General features: G+C 35.0%; 1 protein-coding gene across 1 annotated transcript; it reads right to left on the reverse strand.

The window, feature by feature from the left end:
• Nucleotides 1-3735: 3735 nt before the first annotated feature.
• On the reverse strand, nt 3736-15528 carry LOC142620039 (putative xyloglucan glycosyltransferase 6). Its single transcript, XM_075793479.1, has 5 exons — nt 14514-15528; nt 8000-8308; nt 5377-5667; nt 5180-5293; nt 3736-4846 (listed from the first exon to the last, which is right to left on the reverse strand). Exons 1-5 carry the CDS (start codon nt 15267-15269, stop codon nt 4211-4213), a joined length of 2106 nt encoding a protein of 701 aa, XP_075649594.1. The 5' UTR covers nt 15270-15528; the 3' UTR covers nt 3736-4210.
• Nucleotides 15529-22222: the final 6694 nt, after the last annotated feature.

Here is a 22222-nt window from a genome sequence, read left to right on the forward strand (position 1 = left end):
AAAACCATAGGACTAAATTTAAAAATAATAATAATAATAATTTTGAAGCAAAAGTGCGTTGGTAATCACCAATAGTACAGGTTGTCTGATGCTAATATAATTCTTTTGTGTTCTCTGGGCAAAAAAATGAAAATGAAATTGTAGTTATTTCTTGTCATTATCATTTATGAAACATTTCAAAGTGCCCGAGAATAGAGTAATTATTTAATGCTCTTAGAGTAGGATGCATCCTATTGAGGTTATACTCTCTTATCTCATATTTATGGCGGAACCTCACTAATTAAACATTGATAATAAGTCAATAGTTTATGGACTAAAAACGTAACAATGTCTGCTAAATGAGAAGGAGACAGTACAGCTGACTTTATAAGGCTGCATAATCTACCAAAATGTGCCCAGCACATCTCAGGGAGCCCTACATGACAACCATTTAGTGACTTAGATTTGAATGGATCTCATGCATAAATGTCATAATTCAATCAGTAAATAATAGAAGTTTTAAGTTGATGTAATTAATATCTTATGATAAAAATATAAAATACCAATTGGTTTCTAACTTAAAGATTCCATTATCTGTTCTGATACCATGATCAATATCCGATTTTCTCAAAAGTTTAAATTGCTATTGAATTTAATCATTTAAGCTATGTTCTAGCATTTTATATAGTTAGATTATTCTTTTTCCTACTGTTAAATGGTATGGAATATTCTGATAGTCTGTTAACAGCAAGTTGTGTAATAGAGTCAATGGCGTATTACTACAAGAAAAACGTGGTTCCTAAGTCGTAGAAACAAGGGACACGGTAACCAACAAATATGAAACTGTTCTTAACTCCATTAGAATTATGGTCTGGTCCATTGCATCTCTCAATACGTAGGAGCTTTAAGCTACCCATTAGGCAATCGGAACGAAAACATTTTGATCAAAAACGACAGAAAGATTCAACTTGACCAAAGACTGCGAAAATAGATCGGTATTTTGAGCCAGATGGAATAGGGTGTTGACTAGAAATTATTTGATATAAGTGGTGGATTACGTCCTTCTTTTAGATAAATGTAAGTTCTAAGTACGAGACTCACGGAGGAGGTCGACCTTAATATGAAAGAAGGGTGTAACTCACCTAGTACGCTATATAATTTACAGAGTTGACAATGTCAATTTAGAGACAAGTCATTAGTGGCAAAGGGCTGTATTCAAATAGACTAGCTCTTTCGTTTAGTCATTATCAGTGTCACTACTAAAAAAAAGAAACAAAATCCTTAGATGGTAATACAAAAAATTGTGAAATCTTATTGCAACAAAACTAAGTGATAAAGCAAAAGAAAAAGAAAATACCAAATGTAAAAGTGGAGGTAGGTTCTATTTAGCTTAATTAGTAAAAAAATTTGTCAATCATCATAAAACGGATGTCATAAACTGAAATTTTATCATATTTATCAAAATAAAAATAAAAGTGGACAATAATGGTACTTCGACTCTCCATCTACGCATATCATAAGCATTAGTCCAAATGACAGCAATGGTATTCCAATTTTACAAAGAAATAACATCCTTTTCCAATTGCAAGTTAGAATTATGGAATTCAAAGATCTTTGAATATCATGGTAAATCATACCTTAAAAAAAAAAAGGTTGAATATCATAGAACTACAATGAAACATACTATCAATGCCTATGAAATAGGTTCTCCAAAAAAAAAAAAAAAAAAAAGCTTATGAAATAAGCCCTTATCAAATTTTATAAATAATAACGGTTTGATCCTTGTAGATGAATAAGCATACTATATTGCTGTCTTATAAAATCTATAAACCTTTATATATATTTCCTTGAAATTTATTTTCGGGCCTAAAAACTTGGTTTAAGTTTTTTTTCCCCCCTCAAAAAAGGTTTTTTTTTAAATTTTAATTACTCATATATAAAAAGTTTCAATTTCATCCTGAAATCTCTAAAATATCGTCCTTTCATTTATCTGGGATTAAAATAATTGCATACATGCCTTATAAAACACCGTTGTGGTATGTCAAAAAACTAATGTGGCCTGAAAAAAAAAAAGTTGACAGATAAGTAAATATCAATACCTTTTAAATTTTCAAAGAGTGATTAAATTTTAGCTTAGTCATCAACTTATTGCAACCCTCTTCCTTTATTTGGGCTTGAATCTCATGTTGTAGATAACCTATGATTATACCATATGGCCTTTTCTTTTAAGGGATTGTGGAATATACAGCCTCTTACATCACACAACTTTTTTTTTTTTTGGAGATAAAAGATAGACACAATTTGTTTTTAAACATTAAAAATAAAAATGTTCCTTAATACCATTTATTATGTCCAAAAATAAAATCTTACAAGCAAGGTGAGGAGGATTTAAACCCGGATTCTCCTCATTGAAAGAAAATCAGATAATGGCATTGTACAAGACTATTGACATTAAACCTCATTTAAAGTCCTTCAAATGTGTCTATATATTATCCCGCTCCATATCTTTTCAACCCCTATATTTTTCTGCTAACTTGTCTCATCTCTCTCTCTCAATCTTTTCATTTTATCTTCTCCACTTTATATTTAAGTTTTAAAACATTGTATTTAGTCATTCTGCTTACTTGAACAATAATAATCTCTCCCAATCCTTGCCTTTCTTTGATGTGATTTTCGGGATGTTATCACAGTAGCGACATTGTAACTAAGGTAATATGTGACTACATGAAAAACTGTGTAAATAATTTTGAAGCAAAAATGCGTTGGCCGTCACTGAGTAATAATACAGGTTATATGGATGCTGTTATAATTCTTTGCAATCTCTCCGCAAAATTAAAAAATGAAATTGTAGGTATTTCTTGTCATTAATCATTATCAGGCATTTTAAAGTGCCAGAGGATGTACCCTCAAAGAAACAAGAAACTTTACACAATTCATGAAACATGTATCTAACCATGCCTATAGGAATAAGACAACATCCACAAGTTTGAGAACATAAATTTCAGTGTCATGGAGTATAGGAATAAACAACTGATTGGGACCTTTTTGCAGTCACAGGACTGACAGCATGGAGTATTTGGAACCACAGAAATGCTGTTAGGCAAGGGGGGAAGCACAAGGATGCGGGTAGAACAGCTAAACAAAATAGCCAAGTACATGAAGGAAGTTAGGCAGGAACTTCACAGCACGTGTAAGCTTCCTAAATCCACCAATCCCCAATGGTCTCCTCCTAGAAGTGGTTGGTATAAAAATAAATGTGGATGGGGCAGTTTTTAAGGAGGCTGAATGTTGCGGGGTGGGGGTGGTTATAAGGAATGACAGGGGACTGCTGATGGGAGCTATGAGCAAACGGGTTGGGCTGCCGTTGAAGGCATTGGAAACAGAGGCCTTGGCGGTGCAGGAACGCATTCAGCTAGCCTGGGATCTGGGTTTGAGGGAGGTTATGGTTGAAAGTGACGCCCAAGTGGTAATCTCGGCCTTGCAAAATCCTGTGACTTGTCCGTGCTCCATCCAGAAAGTGATTGAAGGGTCCTTACTAAACCTTAGATGTTTTAAGGTCTGATCTCCAGCACACGTGAACAAGAAAGGAAATGTTGCAGCTCACATGATGGCTAGAATGGCCAAATCAGTAGAGGATTGTAAAAAATGGCTGGAAGATACTCCACCCATTTTAGTTGACCAAGTGCACAAAGATGTATCCAATTTGTATCAAGTTTCAGTCTAATGAAAGTTATCCAAGTTTCTGGTCCAAAAAAAAAAAAAAAAACATAAACTTCATTTCAACCAAAGTATATCTTATTGTACACAAATCTGTTGATAACAAAAAATAAAGAATTTAATAATCTAGCAATCCCGTCTTGTTTGGTACATGCAAAAAAGTTTACTTGGTAGCATACAAACAAACAGATTGGACATAAAAATCCTTTCCTCTTCACCATTTTTGAGGGTCATATCTCTCTGCAACCTTGAGACAACTTTATGTTAACTTGAGGCATATGACTTGACGGCAACAATGATACAATAGCCCTTTACACAAAAAGTAAACTCATAGACTACAAATATGTGCCAGGCATGAAGAAATTGCTTCAATGAGGGGCCAAGAAACACAAAAGGCAGGTATGAACTGCCAATACTCTAGCCAGCACATTGGCTCCACTCATGGCAAACCGAGTCCCAGTCCAAATCCTGGGAAATAGCTTCCAACATTACTCAAAAATCAAAATACTAAAGGTCAACTCACCTGCTCGCCTATCAAATCAAGACCAACAATTAAGAAAGTGATCCCTTGAAATAATAGGAAATAGAAGTGAATTCCTTGGGCAGACAACAAGCTTCTTACTGAGGCAGTTAACAAAATAAATGCAAGAGTAAGTTCCTTCCTATACAACCGGTTTCTTCTAGTTTTACTGATTTTTTTAGATATCTCTAGTTTGCTCAGCTCTTCAAGGCCCGAATCTGAGGATGACCTTAGAAGACCGGTAGTTTCCACTAGGGGATCAGATTCCTTCTCAAATGCAACTAGGTCATTCTCTGATGATCTTCCCAATTTCTTTGTAACTATCCACTCATAAGAACTTCCAAACCGAAACAATCCAGATATCATGGCATTAAATTTGGTCACAGACATGGTGTTCTCAAAAAGAAGGTAAGGAACTATAAATGGGATTGATCGTGGTGCTGGGAGGATATTCAAGATAGACATGATTCCTGGAACATAACAAACAACCCAAGCTGGTAGCTGAGCTTCTGGCAGGAACATGGTCAGGGGGAGAATGATGCAAAAGAGTGTGAATGAATAAAATGGCAGGATGAGCTTTCGTAGGAGGAAGAAAAGAAATATCAAATTGGCTTTCTTGGCAAAACTCACCTGGTCAAAGAAAGTAACAATGGAATGAGATATAAAACATACTTAAAGCTTAAGTACTTAATACCAAACATCAAAGCCACAGAATGATGAGTTAAACAGCTTAATTGAAGTAACGTCTTAGAAGGATACATTTAAATGATTTTGTTTGCACAACTGTGCATCTTTATGTTTGAAAGTCTTAATGGAACTTTCGTAGTTTGTTTATTGAAGAGAGTGCAATGATTTGTCAACTTCATAATCCATCTTTCCACATGGCCATTTATCAGGTTTCTTAAATTTTCATCATATTCAATGTCTTGCAAGTAACACCATAAATAAATGAAACTTCCATACCTTAGAACGGAGTATGTCAAAAAAGCACAAGCGGAGCAACTGCATTGGACCTGAATGCCATCTGTGTTGCTGTTTCTTGTATGCTTCATAGGACTCTGGGAGTTCACAAAGGCACTGCAAGAAGGAGTAAGATCAGAAAAGCATATGATTAATCTTAAAACATGTTAAGAAACCCTGTGAATGGGAATACATTATACCCTAACATCATCCAGATATATGAACTTCCATCCACAAAGATGAGCACGAACAGCAATGTCCATGTCCTCAACAGTTGTCCGTTCCAACCAGCCACCACAGTCTTCAAGGGCTTTAATTCTCCAAACACCAGCAGTTCCATTGAATCCAAAGAAGTTGATAAACATGCCATTGACCTGTTGCTCAACCTCAAAGTGGAATGACAAGTTTATGTTCTGCAACCTTGTAAGCAAGTTCTCATCCTTGTTCACAAATGACCACCTTGTCTGGACTAATGCCAGTTCATCATTCCCCTTCAAAAAAGATCTGAAGTTAGAAAATCAAAACTTAAAAGTCACCTATATCTACTTTATAATCTACAAAATGTTTCCATATTAAACAAAAGCACTCAATAAAGTCGATAGATGGTGAATATTGAGGGTTTGGGGAAAAGGAAGAAACTTGAATAATTACGCTGACATCAATTAGAAGAGCCTCATCAAACTACTATTTCCACAACAGAGTGGAAAAAGAGTTTGCAATCATATTTAACTTTTTTCCCTCTCTATTGGCAATTCAACTCACACACCCATAAGGATTGAACTCATGGTCTCACCCCTCCACCCTTTGTGGGAAAGGAGACACCATTCGGTTCAAAGACAATCGGTGCTATCAATCACGTTCATATTTGCATCCAAACACTAATGCAGTATTGATTAAAGGAATTGAACAACTCCAACATCCAAATTCTTGGGAATGTGATCCCTAGAAATCTAAAAAACTTGGAAATGTTAGCATGGCTGTTTGGTTTGATTAGGAATTCAGTAAGATTCCCACGAATGTGAGATCCTTGTATATTGGTTTATCTCTAGGAATCCTATAGGAATTATCGATTTTTCCAAAAATATCTTTGTACATGATAAGCTTGAAATACCTCAATATTTTAATTTTACTCGAAAACATCAATCATCCAGTTCCACTAACATTTTTTTTTTTTTTTTTGGGTTTGGAACCCATTGAGACACCATAAAGGAAAGAAAGACCCAGAAAAAAAAAAAAAAAAGAGGACGAAATGGAGATTAAAACAAAATTGAAGCAGTAGTGAACAGTGAACACTACATAGAAAAATTGACTAGAAAACAAGTACGCAACTTCCCTTGGCCATATGGGTTCCTACATCATGGTAGTGATAAAGCAATGAATAGAGCAACAACTGAGAAGATAGGAGAAGATAGGAAAGTTTTAATTTGGTTAGTTGGAGCTACATTAAATGGGATATTATTGTCATTTTATGAAATAAAAATAAAAATAACATTCCCAAGTCATAGTAATGCTATGAAGCACGGGTGCGTTTCGGGATTCGGGTGCGGGTGCGGGAGCGGGTGCGGGTGCGGGACTCGGCAATTTTTGAAAAAGTAGGGTGCGGGTGCGGCGGGGTGCGGCGATTAAAAAATTATTAAAAATATTTTTATTTATATTTTTAATATATTGCTAAACATACATTTTTTACATTATATAAATATATATCAAATTTAAGAACAATGGTAAATAATAACTAGAATACAGAGAATAGGAGAGAGCCTAGTTCAAGAGTGAAGGTAGAGAGTGGGAGAGAGGCTCAAGAAAAATGAAGAGGGAGAGGATTGGGTCTTGGTTTTTTTCCAAACGGTCCGTTTGCACCTCTTCTTTTTTTTTTTTCTTTTTTCCAGCCATAAGCACCTGTTGTTGTTTTTTTTTTTTTTTGAATTTCGGCCGGTATCGGCCGATTTCGGCCGATATCGGCTTATTTCGGCCGATATCGGCAGATTTCGGCCGGACCGATTTCAACCGATACGGACCGATTCGGGCCGAATCGGCGCGAATCAGCCCGATTTCGCGCGCGTCGGCCCGAATCGGCGCCGTATCGGCGCGAATCGCGCCGAAAAAATTGATTTTTTATTGCCGGACGCGGCACGGACGCGCAGGCAGCGGCGTCGCCTGCGCGTCGCCGCGTCCGGCCGCGTCCGACGCGGGTGCGGCGGCCCAAACGCCGCACCCGTGCTTCATAGTAGTAATGTGGATACTTACCAGTTCTGAAGGGGATCAACATTCCCAAAGAAGTAAGTTTTAAAGGGAATCTGGATATATGTATGTAGGAATCCATAGGATTATCTTGGTATCCTTATGTGTGTGCATGACATTTATATTGACAGACAACTATCGACTTCATTTGAGAAGATTGTAAACCACCTAAACAAGTAAACATCTTGTACCTCTTGTTTGAAATAAAAACTATATACAGGATTTAACAAAGACCAACAATATTCTGCAAAGCTATGAACAACATGCGTAGCTGCCAATCTAAGAAATGTATCTAGACCGAGGTTTCTCCTCTTTCTAACATATCTTGTCTCTTTATCATAAAAAAAGAAATTGATTTTAATAGAATCAACTACCAGGCTAGTCCAGGTTGTCCACATCACAAATACTCCTTGATGTTGTTTATGCTGAAATTTGCACGTGTAATATGTATTGTAGACATAAGCATAGATATAACTTGACAATCTAAACAACGGCTATTCTATGTAGTGTGCTTTTATATCATAACAGTAACCATTAAACATGCTCGATACTATAGAGTAGATTAAACAAATCTTTTAAAGTTACCTTAAAATAAGGAATAGTTTTCTTCAAGAAATCTGGTCCTGGCTGAAAATCTGCATCAAAGATTGCCACAAACTCGTAATCTTTTACATAATCACAGCTCATTGCAGATTTGAGATTTCCTGCCTTATAGCCAGTACGAATGAGACGATGTCTATACAATATGCGAACACCCCTTTGTTGCCATTTCTGTACTTCTGCCTTGATAAGTTGTTGGACATCTGATTCATCAGAATCATCAAGAACCTGTACAAGCATTCTCTCCTTTGGCCAGTCCTGGATACAAACTGCTGCAATAGATTGTTGGTAAACCTGTGCAGCACCCAAGGACAGTAGATATTAAGGTTTACTGAGGAAAAAAAGAAAGAAAATACAAAAAAGACTGAAAAACTGAAACAGAACAATATATACATTGATGTGTGTGTGTGTGTGTGTGCACACGCGTGCGCAAATAAAAAAACTGGCATTGTCAATTCAATGCAAATTTCTATGGATTAAATTAAGAAAAAATTAAAATAAAAATTGAATATTTGTGAACGTAAAACAGCAAACGAACATACAAACACACACAATATAATAATAAATGATTATGATTTTCTACATAAAAATAAATGAGAGCTCCTGTCCATATCCAAGTAGGTACTAAAAATCATACAGAACAATACGCATTCTTCACTCTTCTCTCCCTTTACTCTCTCATATTATTTTCTGTAATTATACCTTGAACTTTATGTTCTTGAAGAAATGTTATAATGTTTTTATTAGTACACAAAAACACACACATAGCTAGTAGGTCTTGAATTCAGGACCCAAATCTTTACCATGCTCTTATAAAGGAGAAAGTGTCATTTGAGTCAACTCTCATTGATGTTGAGCATACAGCAACAACAACAACCACCAAACCTTAATCCCAAAATTTTGGGGTTGGCTATGGATCTCCAACACACTAGTCAGGCTCGGCTACATTTATTCTTTTTTGTCATTCTCTTTTATACAAAGTTATAATCTCTATTACTTCTTTAATTAACATGTCCTTTTTTACTGCTTCTAGTAATGTTAATTTTAGTCTTCTTTTACCTTTTCCATTCTTTGAATCAACTCACTCTTTCTCACTAGTGCATTAATAGTTCTCTTCTAAACTAACCAAACCATCTCAAGCAACTCTCCCTTATTTTTTCATCAATAGGGGTTGTCCTTATCTTTAAACGAATTTCCTTATTTCAAATCTTAACTTTCCTTATATTTTACTTTATATCCATCTTAACATTCTTATTCAATTACACTCATTTAATGAATATGTTACTTCTTAACAGCCCAACATTCAGCTCCATAGAGTATAGTTGGTCTTTTTATTTAATAGATAGAGTAGGAGAGGGGAGAGTGGGGTTCAAACTTTAAACCACAAACATGAAGCACCACAAAGGACACCATTATTACAAGGTATCATTGGAACCCCGAGTATAGTTGGTTTATTTACATTCAAATTGATGATAGCCGAAAGGCTTATGATATGATAAGTCACTACAGTAACAACAAGTCTTAATCCCAAAGTTTTTGGAGTCGACTATAAATCCTCAACAAATTAGTTAAGATCGGCTGCATGTATTCTTTTCCTCCTTTCTATTCAATCTAAAGTCATATTCTATGTTACTTCCTTAATTGACAAGTCCTTTTTTATTACTTCTACTAATGTTATTTTGGGTTTTCCTCTACATTTTTTAATTCTCTTAACTTAAATCAACTTACTCCTTTTTACAGGTGCATTAATCTCTCTCCTTTAAACATAACAACCATCTTAAGCGACCCTTTATCATCTTTTCATCAATAGGAGCTACCCTTATCTTTAAGGGGGTACAAATACAATATGATTTGTCATTGCTAAAAGAAAAATTTTCACCATTTTTGGATAACTATGTCACTGCTAAAAGATTTATTGTTAAATGACATAAATCTGTTACTATTGGGCAACTTAAGCAGCAATAGAATGAGTCTCTTACATTTACTTTCCAAATATACTCTAACATGTACTATATTTTTATTTTTGTTTACTTATATATTATTTTTCCAATCCTATCATTCCTACCTATTACTTCTCCTCAAGGCAGTCAGGAGGGATCCATTAAGATCAATTCAAATTGGACAAAAAATTTTAATTTTCTACCATCTGCATCTTCCCAGTTACAAAATCTACACGCATTCAATCGTTTTAATCAAAGATAAAAAAAGAGAAAGCTATCTAAGACAGTTTGGTTATAGATGATGAAGACCTCTAAACACAATACGAATATTTGGTTCACTTTGGAGGCACAAAGGACAAGAGAAAGACCAAATAACAGACTGGTAGAGAGCAGTGAGTGAAGACGTGAGGACTAATGACTTGGCAAAAGGCCTGGCCTATACCTTAAGTAGACCAGGATGGAAAAAGAAGACATCAGAGCCAAAACCAAGTCGTATGGACATAAATTGAGTAGCATCCAACAGTCCTAGACAAAAGATCTCTTAATTATGCATGCTAATCTTGAGTCGCTTTAAAAAAGAATGTGCAACATAATTTGAGATGGTAGACAAGCTTGGCAGTTGACGCAGTATACTTATAGTTAACAAGGATACAAAAATGTTGCACTATGCAAGACATGGTACAAACTAAAGGAGACAAGAAGTCAAATGTATAAATCCATTGTCTTTCATCTCTATTTCTCTTGGCCACATGCTTCAACAGAGAAATGGAATGCAATACACCAAAGAGGAAACTATTGTAGAACTCACATGTGGTCTCCATAAGACTTAGGTAGAATCACAATACTTTTCATCATACATGACTCCCATAGATGTGCCAGCATTATAGCTTATTCGCAGTGATGAAATTAATTAAAATCACCTTTTGTTGTTGGTCACAATTTATAAGTGGAGAACTTTTAGTTCCATTATCTTAGTTCAGCCCCAGGACGTGAAACTGGAATGCTGCTCATCCTACTCAGTCGCAAATAGTAGCTGTTAGTGTACACGAGGCCCAAGCTTATCAGTGGGCCCAAAACTGTATTACTTTACTACCCTACTGCATACTATCTAAGTTGTACTATTGGGGAGTACTACGTATTGTACTTGAATATTATTACTATTAAATGGCCTCTCTATGTCTGCAGACCGCCTCAGTACAGTTGTATACAATTCAATCATATAGAAAATTACATTCTCAAATTTAACATGGTATCAAAGCGAGGTTCTCCATTCTTCACCAACCTCATGGGAATATCCTAATATATGTATCCTAATCTATTCTAACACTAACAAATACAAGAATTTTTTCATAACCATTGAATTTTGATAAATTTTAAGCCAGAATCATATTTAACTTATGTTTTAGCTTACTAGTGCAACAAGGTCCACAATTGGCCATCCAAGAGTTTAGAATTGAAAAACCAACAACTGGTTCAGCTATGGATCCTCAAATTAATTGATCAAGGTCAGCCACATGTAATATTTTCCAACATCATATTTTGTTCAAACTCATACACTCTATTACTTCCTTAATTGATATGTTGTTTTTTACTACTTCTATTAATATTTTTTGTTCCCTCAACCTAAAACAACTTATGTTTTCTCACTAGTGCTACATTTAAAAGCTCTACATTTAATCCCTCTCCTTTAAACATATTCCACAACTCTCGAGCCATAGGCCGTGTATAAGTAGATGATCAATAGTCTCCTCATCCCTCTTACACATGCAACACTAGTCAATCACAACTACTAGATGCCTCCGCAAATTATGGCTACAAACTTATTTTGGATATATTTCAAGCCAAAACCATCATTTCACTTATGCTTGAGCTTAGTGGTCTTTGAAGAGTTCTATTAGCATTGTAAGTTTGAAAAATCTCTCAATGCTACTTTTATTGCTTTAATCCCTAAGAAAAATGATGTCTCTAATTTTCGAGATTTCAAACCTATTAGCTTGGTAGGGAGTAATTTTAAGATCTTGGCTAAGGTTCTGGCAAATCATTTGAAAGTAGTGTTAGATCAGTTGATATCTAAATCTCAGAATAGTTTTGTGGGAGGCAGACAAATCCTTAATTCAGTCCTTATAGCCAATGAGTGTGTTGAAAGTCAGGTGAAGAATAAGATTCCGGGAGTGATTTGTAAGCTAGATATTGAGAAAGCTTATGACCATGTGAATTGGGAGGCTCTTTTATATTTGTTGAAGAGAATGGGCTTTGGGGAGAAATGGTGTAGATGGTTTCATACCTACATCTCCACAGTTTAGTTTTATGTGTTCGTCAATGGGTCTCTAGCTGAATTTTTTGGTAGTTCAAGGGGTTTGAGACATGGGGATCCGCTATCTCCAATGTTATTTTTGGTCATAATGGAGGTGTTTAATACGATGTTGAAGAGAATGGAGGGGCAGGTTTCCTTCGTGGCTATAGAGCAGATGGTAGGAGGGGTGGAGGGGAATGTGTTTCGCACCTGCTATTTGTGGATGATACTATTCTATGTTGTGATGCAGATGTGGAGCAACTCCTTCATGTTCGTTTGTTACTTCTTTGTTTTTAGGCCATGGCAGGATTGAAGCTCAATGTGTCTTAGAGTGAAATGATTCCTATAGGTGAAGTGAATAATGTGCATGCTTTGGCAGAGATTTTGGGTTGTAGGGTTGGGTCTTTGCCAATGACTTATCTTGGTATGCCATTGGGGGCATCTCATAAGGCCCCCTCTATTAGGAATCCTATATTGGAAAAAATAGAACGAAAGTTAGTAGGGTGAAAAAAACTATATTTGTTGACAAGTGCTAGGCTGACTTTGCTTAAAAATATGTTATCTAGCCTTCCTATTTATTTTTTTATCTCTTTTCACCATCTCTACTCATGTGGCTAACAAAATTAGAAGTTGCAAAGTTATTTTTTTGTGGGGTGATTCCAAGACACACTTGTTGGGTTGTGATAAGGTGTGTATGCGTATTGCAAATGGTGATTTAGGAATTAGGAAACTGACCACTTTTAATAAAGTCTTACTAGGAAAATAGCTTTTGTGCTTTGGGGTGGAGGAGACTCAACTTTCGAGGAGGGTTGTAGCTACTAAATTTGGGGAAGAATTAGGGGGGGGGGGGGGGGGTGGACTTATAAGCTAGGAAGGCAAGTTCACAGGTGTGGTTTGTGGAGAAGTATTCGGATGGGTTGGGAAGATTTTAGCAAAAACATCCAGTTTAAGGTTGGGGTGGGGAATAGAGTGAAATTTTTGACAGATCGGTAGTGTGGAGATCTTTCTCTTTATTTGGCTTTTCTGGTCTAAGATAATATTGCTACTAACAGAGCGGTCTCTCTTGACTCTTCACTAATAAGCCAAGGAGCAGGGGACATGAGAGATTGAGAGTTATATTTTATTAGGGGTCCTAATGATTGGGAGGCAAAGTTGGTGGATGATTTCTTTTGGTTTTTGGCAACCAATATACCTTCAAATGATGATGGTGACCATATGAGATGGAAGTTGACAAAGAATGGGGATTTTAATATCCGCTCATTTTATCATAAATTGCGTGGTTCTTCCATTGTTTTTCCCTAGAAACGTATTTGGAAGGTTAAGGCACCGCGGTGCAACATGTGTTGTTGTTGTGGAGAAACAGTGGATTATTTGTTGCTACATTGTGGGAAGGCTCATCATTTGTGGAACTTTGTCTTTAGTACTTTTGGGATTTCGTGAGTTCTCTCAAGATCAGTTGCAGATTTCTTGTTTGGCTGGTGGAATTAGTTGGGGAAGCATTCATCTAGCATTTGAAATTTAGCTATGTTGTGTTTGATGTGGTGTATTTGGAGGAAACACAATTAGCGGACTTTTGAGGACTTAGATAGATCCGATGACTAGTTGCTTGCTTTTTTTACTAGTTTCCTTTTTGATTGGTCTAAAACTTGAGGACTCACATCTAGTGAATCTCTCCCTTTGTTTCTTAACTCTCTATTTCTTTGTAATTAGTTTCGTTTCTCTCTGTTTGTTACTTTTTCTTTTCTTTTGTAATCTTTGATATGCTTTGTGCTTCTTTACATAAAGCTTTCTATTTCTTTGTAATTAGTTTCTTTTCTCTCTATTTGTTGCCTTTTCTTTTTCTTTGTAATCTTTGATATGCTTTGTACTTCTTTGCATTAGTTTTTTGAATATACATCTTTCTTATTTATCAAAAAAAAAAAAGGTCCAAGCTTGACCCTCCAAGAGTTCAGAGAATCAGAATCACAAATATAAAAATTGGGTCGGGTGGCCACATTTAATCTTTTCCATCATTCAATTCTATTCTAACTCATACACTATTACTTCCTTAATCAACATCTCATTTTTCACTACTTCTATTAATGTTAGTACTTTCAATCTTCCTCGACCTTTTTCCATTCCCTTAATCTGAATCAACTCACTCTCTCTTACCTTACTGATGCAACATTACTTCTTTCTCCTCTAAACGTATACTAACCAAATGAAAATCACAACACAAAATTACAATAGAAAAAAAAAGGGGGATATGAAACCTACATGATCTTACCTCCCTCTCATTGCACATTGGGATTTGCACCAAAACCATGGGATAATACTCCTCCACCGCCCCCACATTCCCCTTCTCCTCATCCGCCGCCGCGTACCGCACCGTCGCGACGGGCTTAAGCTTCCGGAACTTGATCCAAAAACACCCAATCATCAAAACAACACGATCAACCGACTGAATCAAGAACAGCACAATACACACATTCGTCAACGCCTGCAGCGGCGGAGCCAAGTAGTTCGCCCGAATCGAGATCCAACTCGAATACACAAAACCCAACATTCCCAACACCTCGTCCGACCCAACCGGCGGCCTGAAATGCCATCCTTTGAAGTACGCCACAAGCTCCAAACACAGCAGGATGAGAACCAGAACCAGAAAAGCCTTGATCAGACGGTACAGACGCGACGATGAGGAAGAGGACGATGATGACGATGAAGAAGAAGAAGACGAGATCCGACGGTGGGAGATGCGGAGGAGAGAGACGACGCCATTGACGAGAGAAGCGAAGAAGGAGAAGAGCTGCTGGAACCTCAAGAGGCATAGCCAGTAGAGCTGGCGAGCGCTACGCGACCGTCCCTTCTCGACCGTTGGATCTGAGGTGGGAGTGGTGACCTGTACGGTGAGGATGTCGTTGTTGGAAGAAGAAGAAGAAGAAGTGTCGAGGAGGTGGAGATCGTGGGTGGCGGTGTTGTTGTTGTTTTTGTCTCTTTGCTGGTTCCACCACTCCTGGAACTCGAAGTTTTCAGGTCTTGTCATAATTTTTTTTTTTTGGACAAACCTTAATCTCTCTGTTCTGTTCTGTTCTGTTCGGTCTGTCTCGTGTTTGTTTTGTTTTGGTTTTTTATGTTTTTCCTTTTTTGGTTGCTGAAAGTGAAGAATGGAAATGATATGATGGTGTGTGAATGTGAATGTGAATGTGAGTGTGTGATCCGGAGGAGGAGGAGGAGGAGGATAAGCTACTGTTAAGGTCTTATAAGCTAAATTTAGACAAAAGTACCACCAATTTTAGCGGGGAGGTTTCTGCTTTGCTTTGCCTTGCCTCTTATCATTTGAAGTTGTAGGAAGCAGCAGGCCATGTGAATGTGATGCGCATCATGTGCATGTGTTGTAAACTCTAGAGAATAGACCAATTATTTCTAATAGATTATAGTTTTCTATCTTAAATGAATCTTAAACGACGCCATTTCTAATAGATTATAGTACTAACCACTAAGGATTAAAAAACATATTCATTAGCCCAGGGGGTTGGCCGAGTTGGTTGGGCTCTCGGTCTCAAGGTGTTTGTACTAGGCTTGACTGGATGTGCTCCCTAGTTCAAGTCCTGCTACCTGCACTTTGAAAAGAATTTTCTAGGCCAACGCTTTACCCCTTCATGGACACACTCGACATGAACATTGATTAGTCTCTGGTTGCAAGTTTTGAGAAAACAATATAAAAAACCAAAAAAAAGGAAAAAAAAAAAAAAAAAAACATATTCATTTAAGATTGACAGTAAGCTCAAAGTATCACAAATATATTGTATATATAAAACAAAAAATAATAATATTAAACTTGTGAACTTTCGATTTTGTGAGATTGAGAGCGTGAGATGGAGAAGTGAATAATGTTTTAAACTTTTGATTTTGTATTTAACAAAAATGAAATCGTTTTAATGTGAAACTGGAATGCACTAACACTAAGCTGGCTACTTACTTCATATAATATTAAATTATTATATATCTAATATAAAATAAATAAATATATTGGGGTACAATGTCGTGCAGTGCAGTTATTTACAAATTGCTTATCATAGAACTGTACTCTGCACCACACAATACAATGAGGTGCATTTACTTCATTTTGCGCGTGATTTTGTTGTCGTGCAGTTTAAGCAGTTTGAAAAACACCCCTATAGTCAAAAGTATAATTTTCTCTTTCAAAGACTAACAAAAACTAGTTTTTTTCCATTTTACAAGGTAATTTTACTATTTTAACCTCTTTAAACATTTTCTCATCTTTTTCTTAGTTGAAAAGGGCCGATATTTAAATTAAATGAAATAGAAATAAGTCAATTACATATGTTGGCTACCTTATGTTGAAGACTTTTTTCACACCAAATGGCATTATTTTATTGGTGGCCCATGCCACATCAATATTATTATGGATGTTTGGATAAATATCTTTCAAAGCCCAAAATAGCCCATATATTATTCAGCTACATGAATTGGGCTTAATGGCCCTCAAATTCTCACTTATAAGGTGGATTCATGGTCCATAGTCCATCTTCATCCATTGGGCTCATTCAACAACATTATATGGATTAAGCTCAAGCAAAAATTCAAGGATTATAACCCATATTATCTCTCTCATACTTATGGAAATGACTTCTCCAATAAAAACTCATATTTATAGAAAACGACATCAAAGCTTATGGTCATATGCCTATGGCAAATTATCTTATATTTTTTGGTTCATGATCCAAACTCATGAGTCTCATTGAGGAAACTTTGGGAGTCGTAGTTTGGAGGGCTAAAAAGTATGTTCCGAAAAACTCCACAATTTATATTTGATAAAAGAAACCTATTATTTGGCATGTCTTCTCCAACTCCCTGAACTTTGACGAGTCAATGTGTAGCAGGTAAAATTTGGTAAGCATCCTATATCACATAACACTTAAATGATAAAACTTTGCATTACTAATTACCTAAAACTTAATGTTCATCATATAGTACAAATTTGGAAATCTAGCCATATTATTTCATATAAACTATATTATCATTTTCAACTAAATCTAGCCCAAACTCATGACTAAACCTTATTGGCTATCTCTAATTTCCATATATAAGAAATATATTTAATATTTAAGTCAGCTACTGTAATCAACATTAAATGCAAGATCAACCCAAGTATTTTGTTCTAACTGCCTGATTTCAGCTTTAAATGCTCTTATTGCTCTCCAAGATTTTGTCACAATGTAAAAAGACTGTCACTATATCTCTAAAGCTTCATTAAATATCAACCAATTAGTTTATTACTTACTAAAATTATATTGTAATGTAACCATGGACTAAACATATAATTTCCAAAACATGAAACTTAGCCAACAAACCACCAGTAATGTTCAGCACCTGACACATGTCCCAAAGTGGCATCATCAACCTTTATTGTTCAATCCCAACAACTAGATGCTATACCCAAGATACTATACCCAAAATAACAAGACATCCTCAAAAGGGATTTTACCATTTTAATGCAAAATCTCATTTGCCCTTCCAAAAATAGCAAAATCGCATAAAAGAGATCTTACGATTTCAAGCCAAATCCTTAAAAAATATGCTAAATATTTTGTCAGCAGTATGACATCAGCAAGTCAATCTCATCTACTTTAGCTCCAAGCAACAACTGTCTTAAAACAGCTATGATAGAATTGCTATTCCAATAACCTTAAATTTTAGAATTTCCTCTTTTGGCTAAAAACTAAAACTCACTAAAGAAATTACCCCTTTTTTGGCTAAAAAACCTTTCCAACTTTTCCTTATTTTCTGATTTTACCTTCAACAAATTCCATTTCAGTTTCATACTTGCTTCCATATAAAGAGGACCTAGCAAAGCCTTAAACATGCTCTTTTCCTACACTGCATACATACATTCTACAACTCTTCTAAAGAATCTAAACGCACCATTCTCTCATCATCTATATTTAAGAAACTTTAATATTTTGCTGCCTATAAACACATTTCCATGCATTTTTTTTTTTTTTTTTGCTGGAGTAAAGAATGTGGAATGATGTGAGTGTTTGATGCGTAGGAGGGGGACGAAGCAAATTTTAAGGTCTTAAGCTAAATTTAGACAAGTACACCAATTTTAGCGGGGAGGTTTTGCTTTGCCTTTGCCTTTGCCTTTGTCTTTGCTTGCAGCTCTATTATATATATGTTGTCATTGTTTTGTTTATCTTATCATTTGTAGTTGTAGGAAGCAGGTCATGTGAATGTGTTGATAAAAAAAAAAAAACAGGGTCATGTGAATGTGACGTGCATGTGCCTATTTAGACACGTCAATACTTCAATGGTTTGTGAAGTAAACTCTAGAGTGTAGAACCATCATTTCTAATAGATTAAATTTCATTTTTGATCCCTAGTACTTGAGAATTTTTTATTTAAGTCCATCAAATTTGATTCCATTTTCAAAGTGGTCCTTTCTTTCATTTCTATTATTAATCAGGAAGCTAAGCAATGATAAAAATAAATTGGTTCTTATGGTTTAAACTCTCTCTTAGTAGTCATATTCATAGACATAGACAAAATGAACCTTTATCAAAAACCCTAAATTAAAGAAACCAAACGAAAACAATTGAGGGTCAAAAGTATAATTTTGTCTTATTAATACTAATAATTTTTTTTTAAAAAAATTTACCAAACTAATTATTTTCGTTTTACAAGGCAGTTTGGAAAAGGAAAAAGAATATTTATGTATGTTACGGAGACAACACTTTGGAGAGGAATTAAGAATTTGGAGGCAAAGTGAGTATCAAAACCAATTTTTTGTGAGTTTACATAATTTTGTCCTATTTTTGTAATCAAAGTTCTTGGCATTTCCGACCTTTGTTTGGCTCAAGTGAAGTACCATTGGAAAGATTGCAATGTTTACTTTCTAAAGATGCTTACTTCATGGCTCCAATTTTCATATTTGGTAAATTTGATGCCTTGAAAGGTAGTGTGAAATTCAATTTGAAGTACAAAAATCTTATTTTGGTATTTTATCAAATTCTTTAATTTTTAAGGGAATTTTCGGCAATCAAGTATAGCAAATTGAAATTCACAATGAGACATTTTTGACAACTCCTTATTTGGGTCAAACCAAGGTTGTTTAGTTATAATTCAATCGAGTTTAAATTAGAATAAAGTTTTATTACACTAGTCTAAAAAATGACTAAGTGTTGGACACTTCTTCTTATTTTTTGCGATATTATGCTCATTTTGAATTTGACATGGCCCCATTATTTGTCCTTTTGAAGGGAAATCAATTACTTACAATATGAGTTCAAATTCATGACGATCAAAAAGTTGGATATTTGGTCAAATCAAGGTTAAACTTGGTCATTTATAGGACAAGTGATTGAAAATATTTAATTTTGATGCGAAATGATGAATTTTGGTGGTGGAGTGAATTTTTTACTTCTTTTGACCATCGGTCAACTCAATCAAAGTTTGATTATCAAAGGGCATTTTAGTCATTTTGAATCTTGACACACAAAATTTGCACATTTGACATTTGATTATGACAAATTACATTGAATTCAGCACTCATTCAATCTTGGGATCATAATTATAATTTTTGCCATTTTTTCAGTTTAAATCAAAATTTTGACATGCAAGGTGAGGGTGAACAAAAATACAATATCAACGCCTGCTCCAAATCTAATCAATCTAATCTCTCCTAAAGTCATTCTTCAAGCTTTCTCAAGGCTTCATTTGTGGCTTATTCAAGGCATTTTTGTAGCTTCTTCAATTTCATCTTCATGACATTTTCAAGGGACCTTCTCTAGCTTAAACCAAACTTAAAGCTCCATCCAGCTTCTCCCTTGAGTTTGAAGTGTGGGGTGGAGGGGGGGGGGGGTAATTAGAGATATTCAAGCCTAATATTCTAGGCCCAAGTCTTGTACTTGTATTGCAAGCTTGTTAACTATAATTAATATATGGTTAGTGTATGGTTTAGCCTGATATAAATATCCCTAATAGGTTTATTGTAACATAGGATTTGTACTTTGCTCATACATCAAGATGTAGTTTTCAAGGGATTTTCTTTTGTGGACATAGGTTGTCAAGTTGAATCACATTATGTGTTATTTCTTTTATGCTTCTCCTTTCACACTCACCTCCAATTTATTTAATATAGCATCAAAGCATCTTTAACTTCATCCAAAAAGAAAAAAGAAAAATTTAATGAGTAAAACATTTACAATAAATTACTTTCAAAATAATTTCATATGATGCAACAACAATATCACTCAAACACAAATATTTATTATTAAAATAAATTCAGTTCCTTTATTATATAGGTAAATTAGCCCAAGTTGAGTAAAGGTATCTCAATGCTACTTAATCATAGATTAAAAAAGGGAAAGCTATGATTTTATACACTTACCTTTCTTAATTGGTTTGTGATGGTGAACTAAAAATTAAACCAACTCCAATTAGTCCATAAGAGTCGTCTGTGAAGAAAAGTTGTCCCAATGTAAGAAGGTTGTCCATAATAGGACGGCCGTCCATGGGCGTGAGGGTCATCCGTGAGGAAAGCTCATGGACGACCCCCCAACACTTGGAAAACTCTAGGAAAATTTATCCATACAAACTAGTAAATCGAACCATGTGTCATTATCCCAAGGCACAAGTAAGACCCTAGTTCATCACTGTATCTTCTAATTGAGTACTTAACTTCTAATGACAGTTATAGAAGATGAAGATGAAATATAACTCCCATAGCGGTTGTGGAAGTTATCCTTGAACCCTCTGACCTTCTCAAATACAGGAAATGTTACAAATCAAATAACTGTTTCAAGAACACTCTATATAAACACCTATTCAGACCAGATGAAGGTAAGTACAAAGCAACTCCTAAAAAGTTGGAACTTTAGAATAAAAGAAAGAAACTAACTTTGGCTTTGGAGGGTTCTTGGCTGGTTCACCCCGGTCATCTTTGATCGTGTGTTCTTTTCTTTAGGCTTTCTAAGTAGTCATTAGTCTTTTGAAGCTCGAAACATCCAGTTTACTGATTTTCCTTGCATCATCAGTTTGTTTACAAAAAAAAAGGTTGGAGAAGTTTTTCAATCTAACCTGAGTTTGTTGTGTAAATAAATTTCCAACCCAACCTATCACATGTTTAAAAACCAACCTAACCTAACCCAAATGGATTGAGTTGATGGATTGTGTTTACATATTTTATTTCTTATAAAAAGTTAAACTTTCATTAATTAATTAATTAATTATTTTTAAATAAATGATTACAATCCACATAATACTATACTTTTTTTATAAGTTAAGATCCACAAACTAAATTATATTGAAAGTTTCAAATTCAACTAAACTAGTTTTAATACCAAAATAAATTAAAACTAAAAATTAAAACAACAACAACAAAATAAAATTTCAACTCGAACAAACTATCAACTCAAACTTAACCCAATTTAAAGCTCAAAATAAAATTTCAATCCAACAAAGCTCATCAACCCCCGAAAACCAACCCGGGACATCAGGCTGTGTAGTGATTGGTCAGTACTTTTATCTAATTGGTGGATTTGATGCATACATTGTACAATTCTGTTAAAAAAAAATGGCCATATGTCATTGTTTGGCAAAATATTTAGTAATATGCTACTGTTTGCGAAATATTTAACAATTTATCACATTCTTAAAACTCGATTCTGTAAATTTGAGCTACATTTTGTCATGTAACTCACATTCCAAAAACTCAAGTTCTTTGTAAAAATAACCTTCAAATTTGCCATGCTAGTTTTTATAAAACTCAAGTTTTATAAAAAATTTTCCATTGAACTTGAGATATACAATAATTCAAGTTAAAAAAAAAAAAAGTGATAAATTCTTAATTATTTTGCAAACGTCGGTAGATTCATATATATTTTCCAAAACAGATACTTGCCTTAAAAAAATAATAACAATAAATAAACGGGCTCTTTTCACCAATTTTTTTTTATTGTATCGGCATTACAACAG

The sequence above is a fragment of the Castanea sativa genome, chromosome 12 (assembly GCF_040712315.1).
Source record: "Castanea sativa cultivar Marrone di Chiusa Pesio chromosome 12, ASM4071231v1".
Lineage (NCBI taxonomy): Eukaryota > Viridiplantae > Streptophyta > Magnoliopsida > Fagales > Fagaceae > Castanea > Castanea sativa.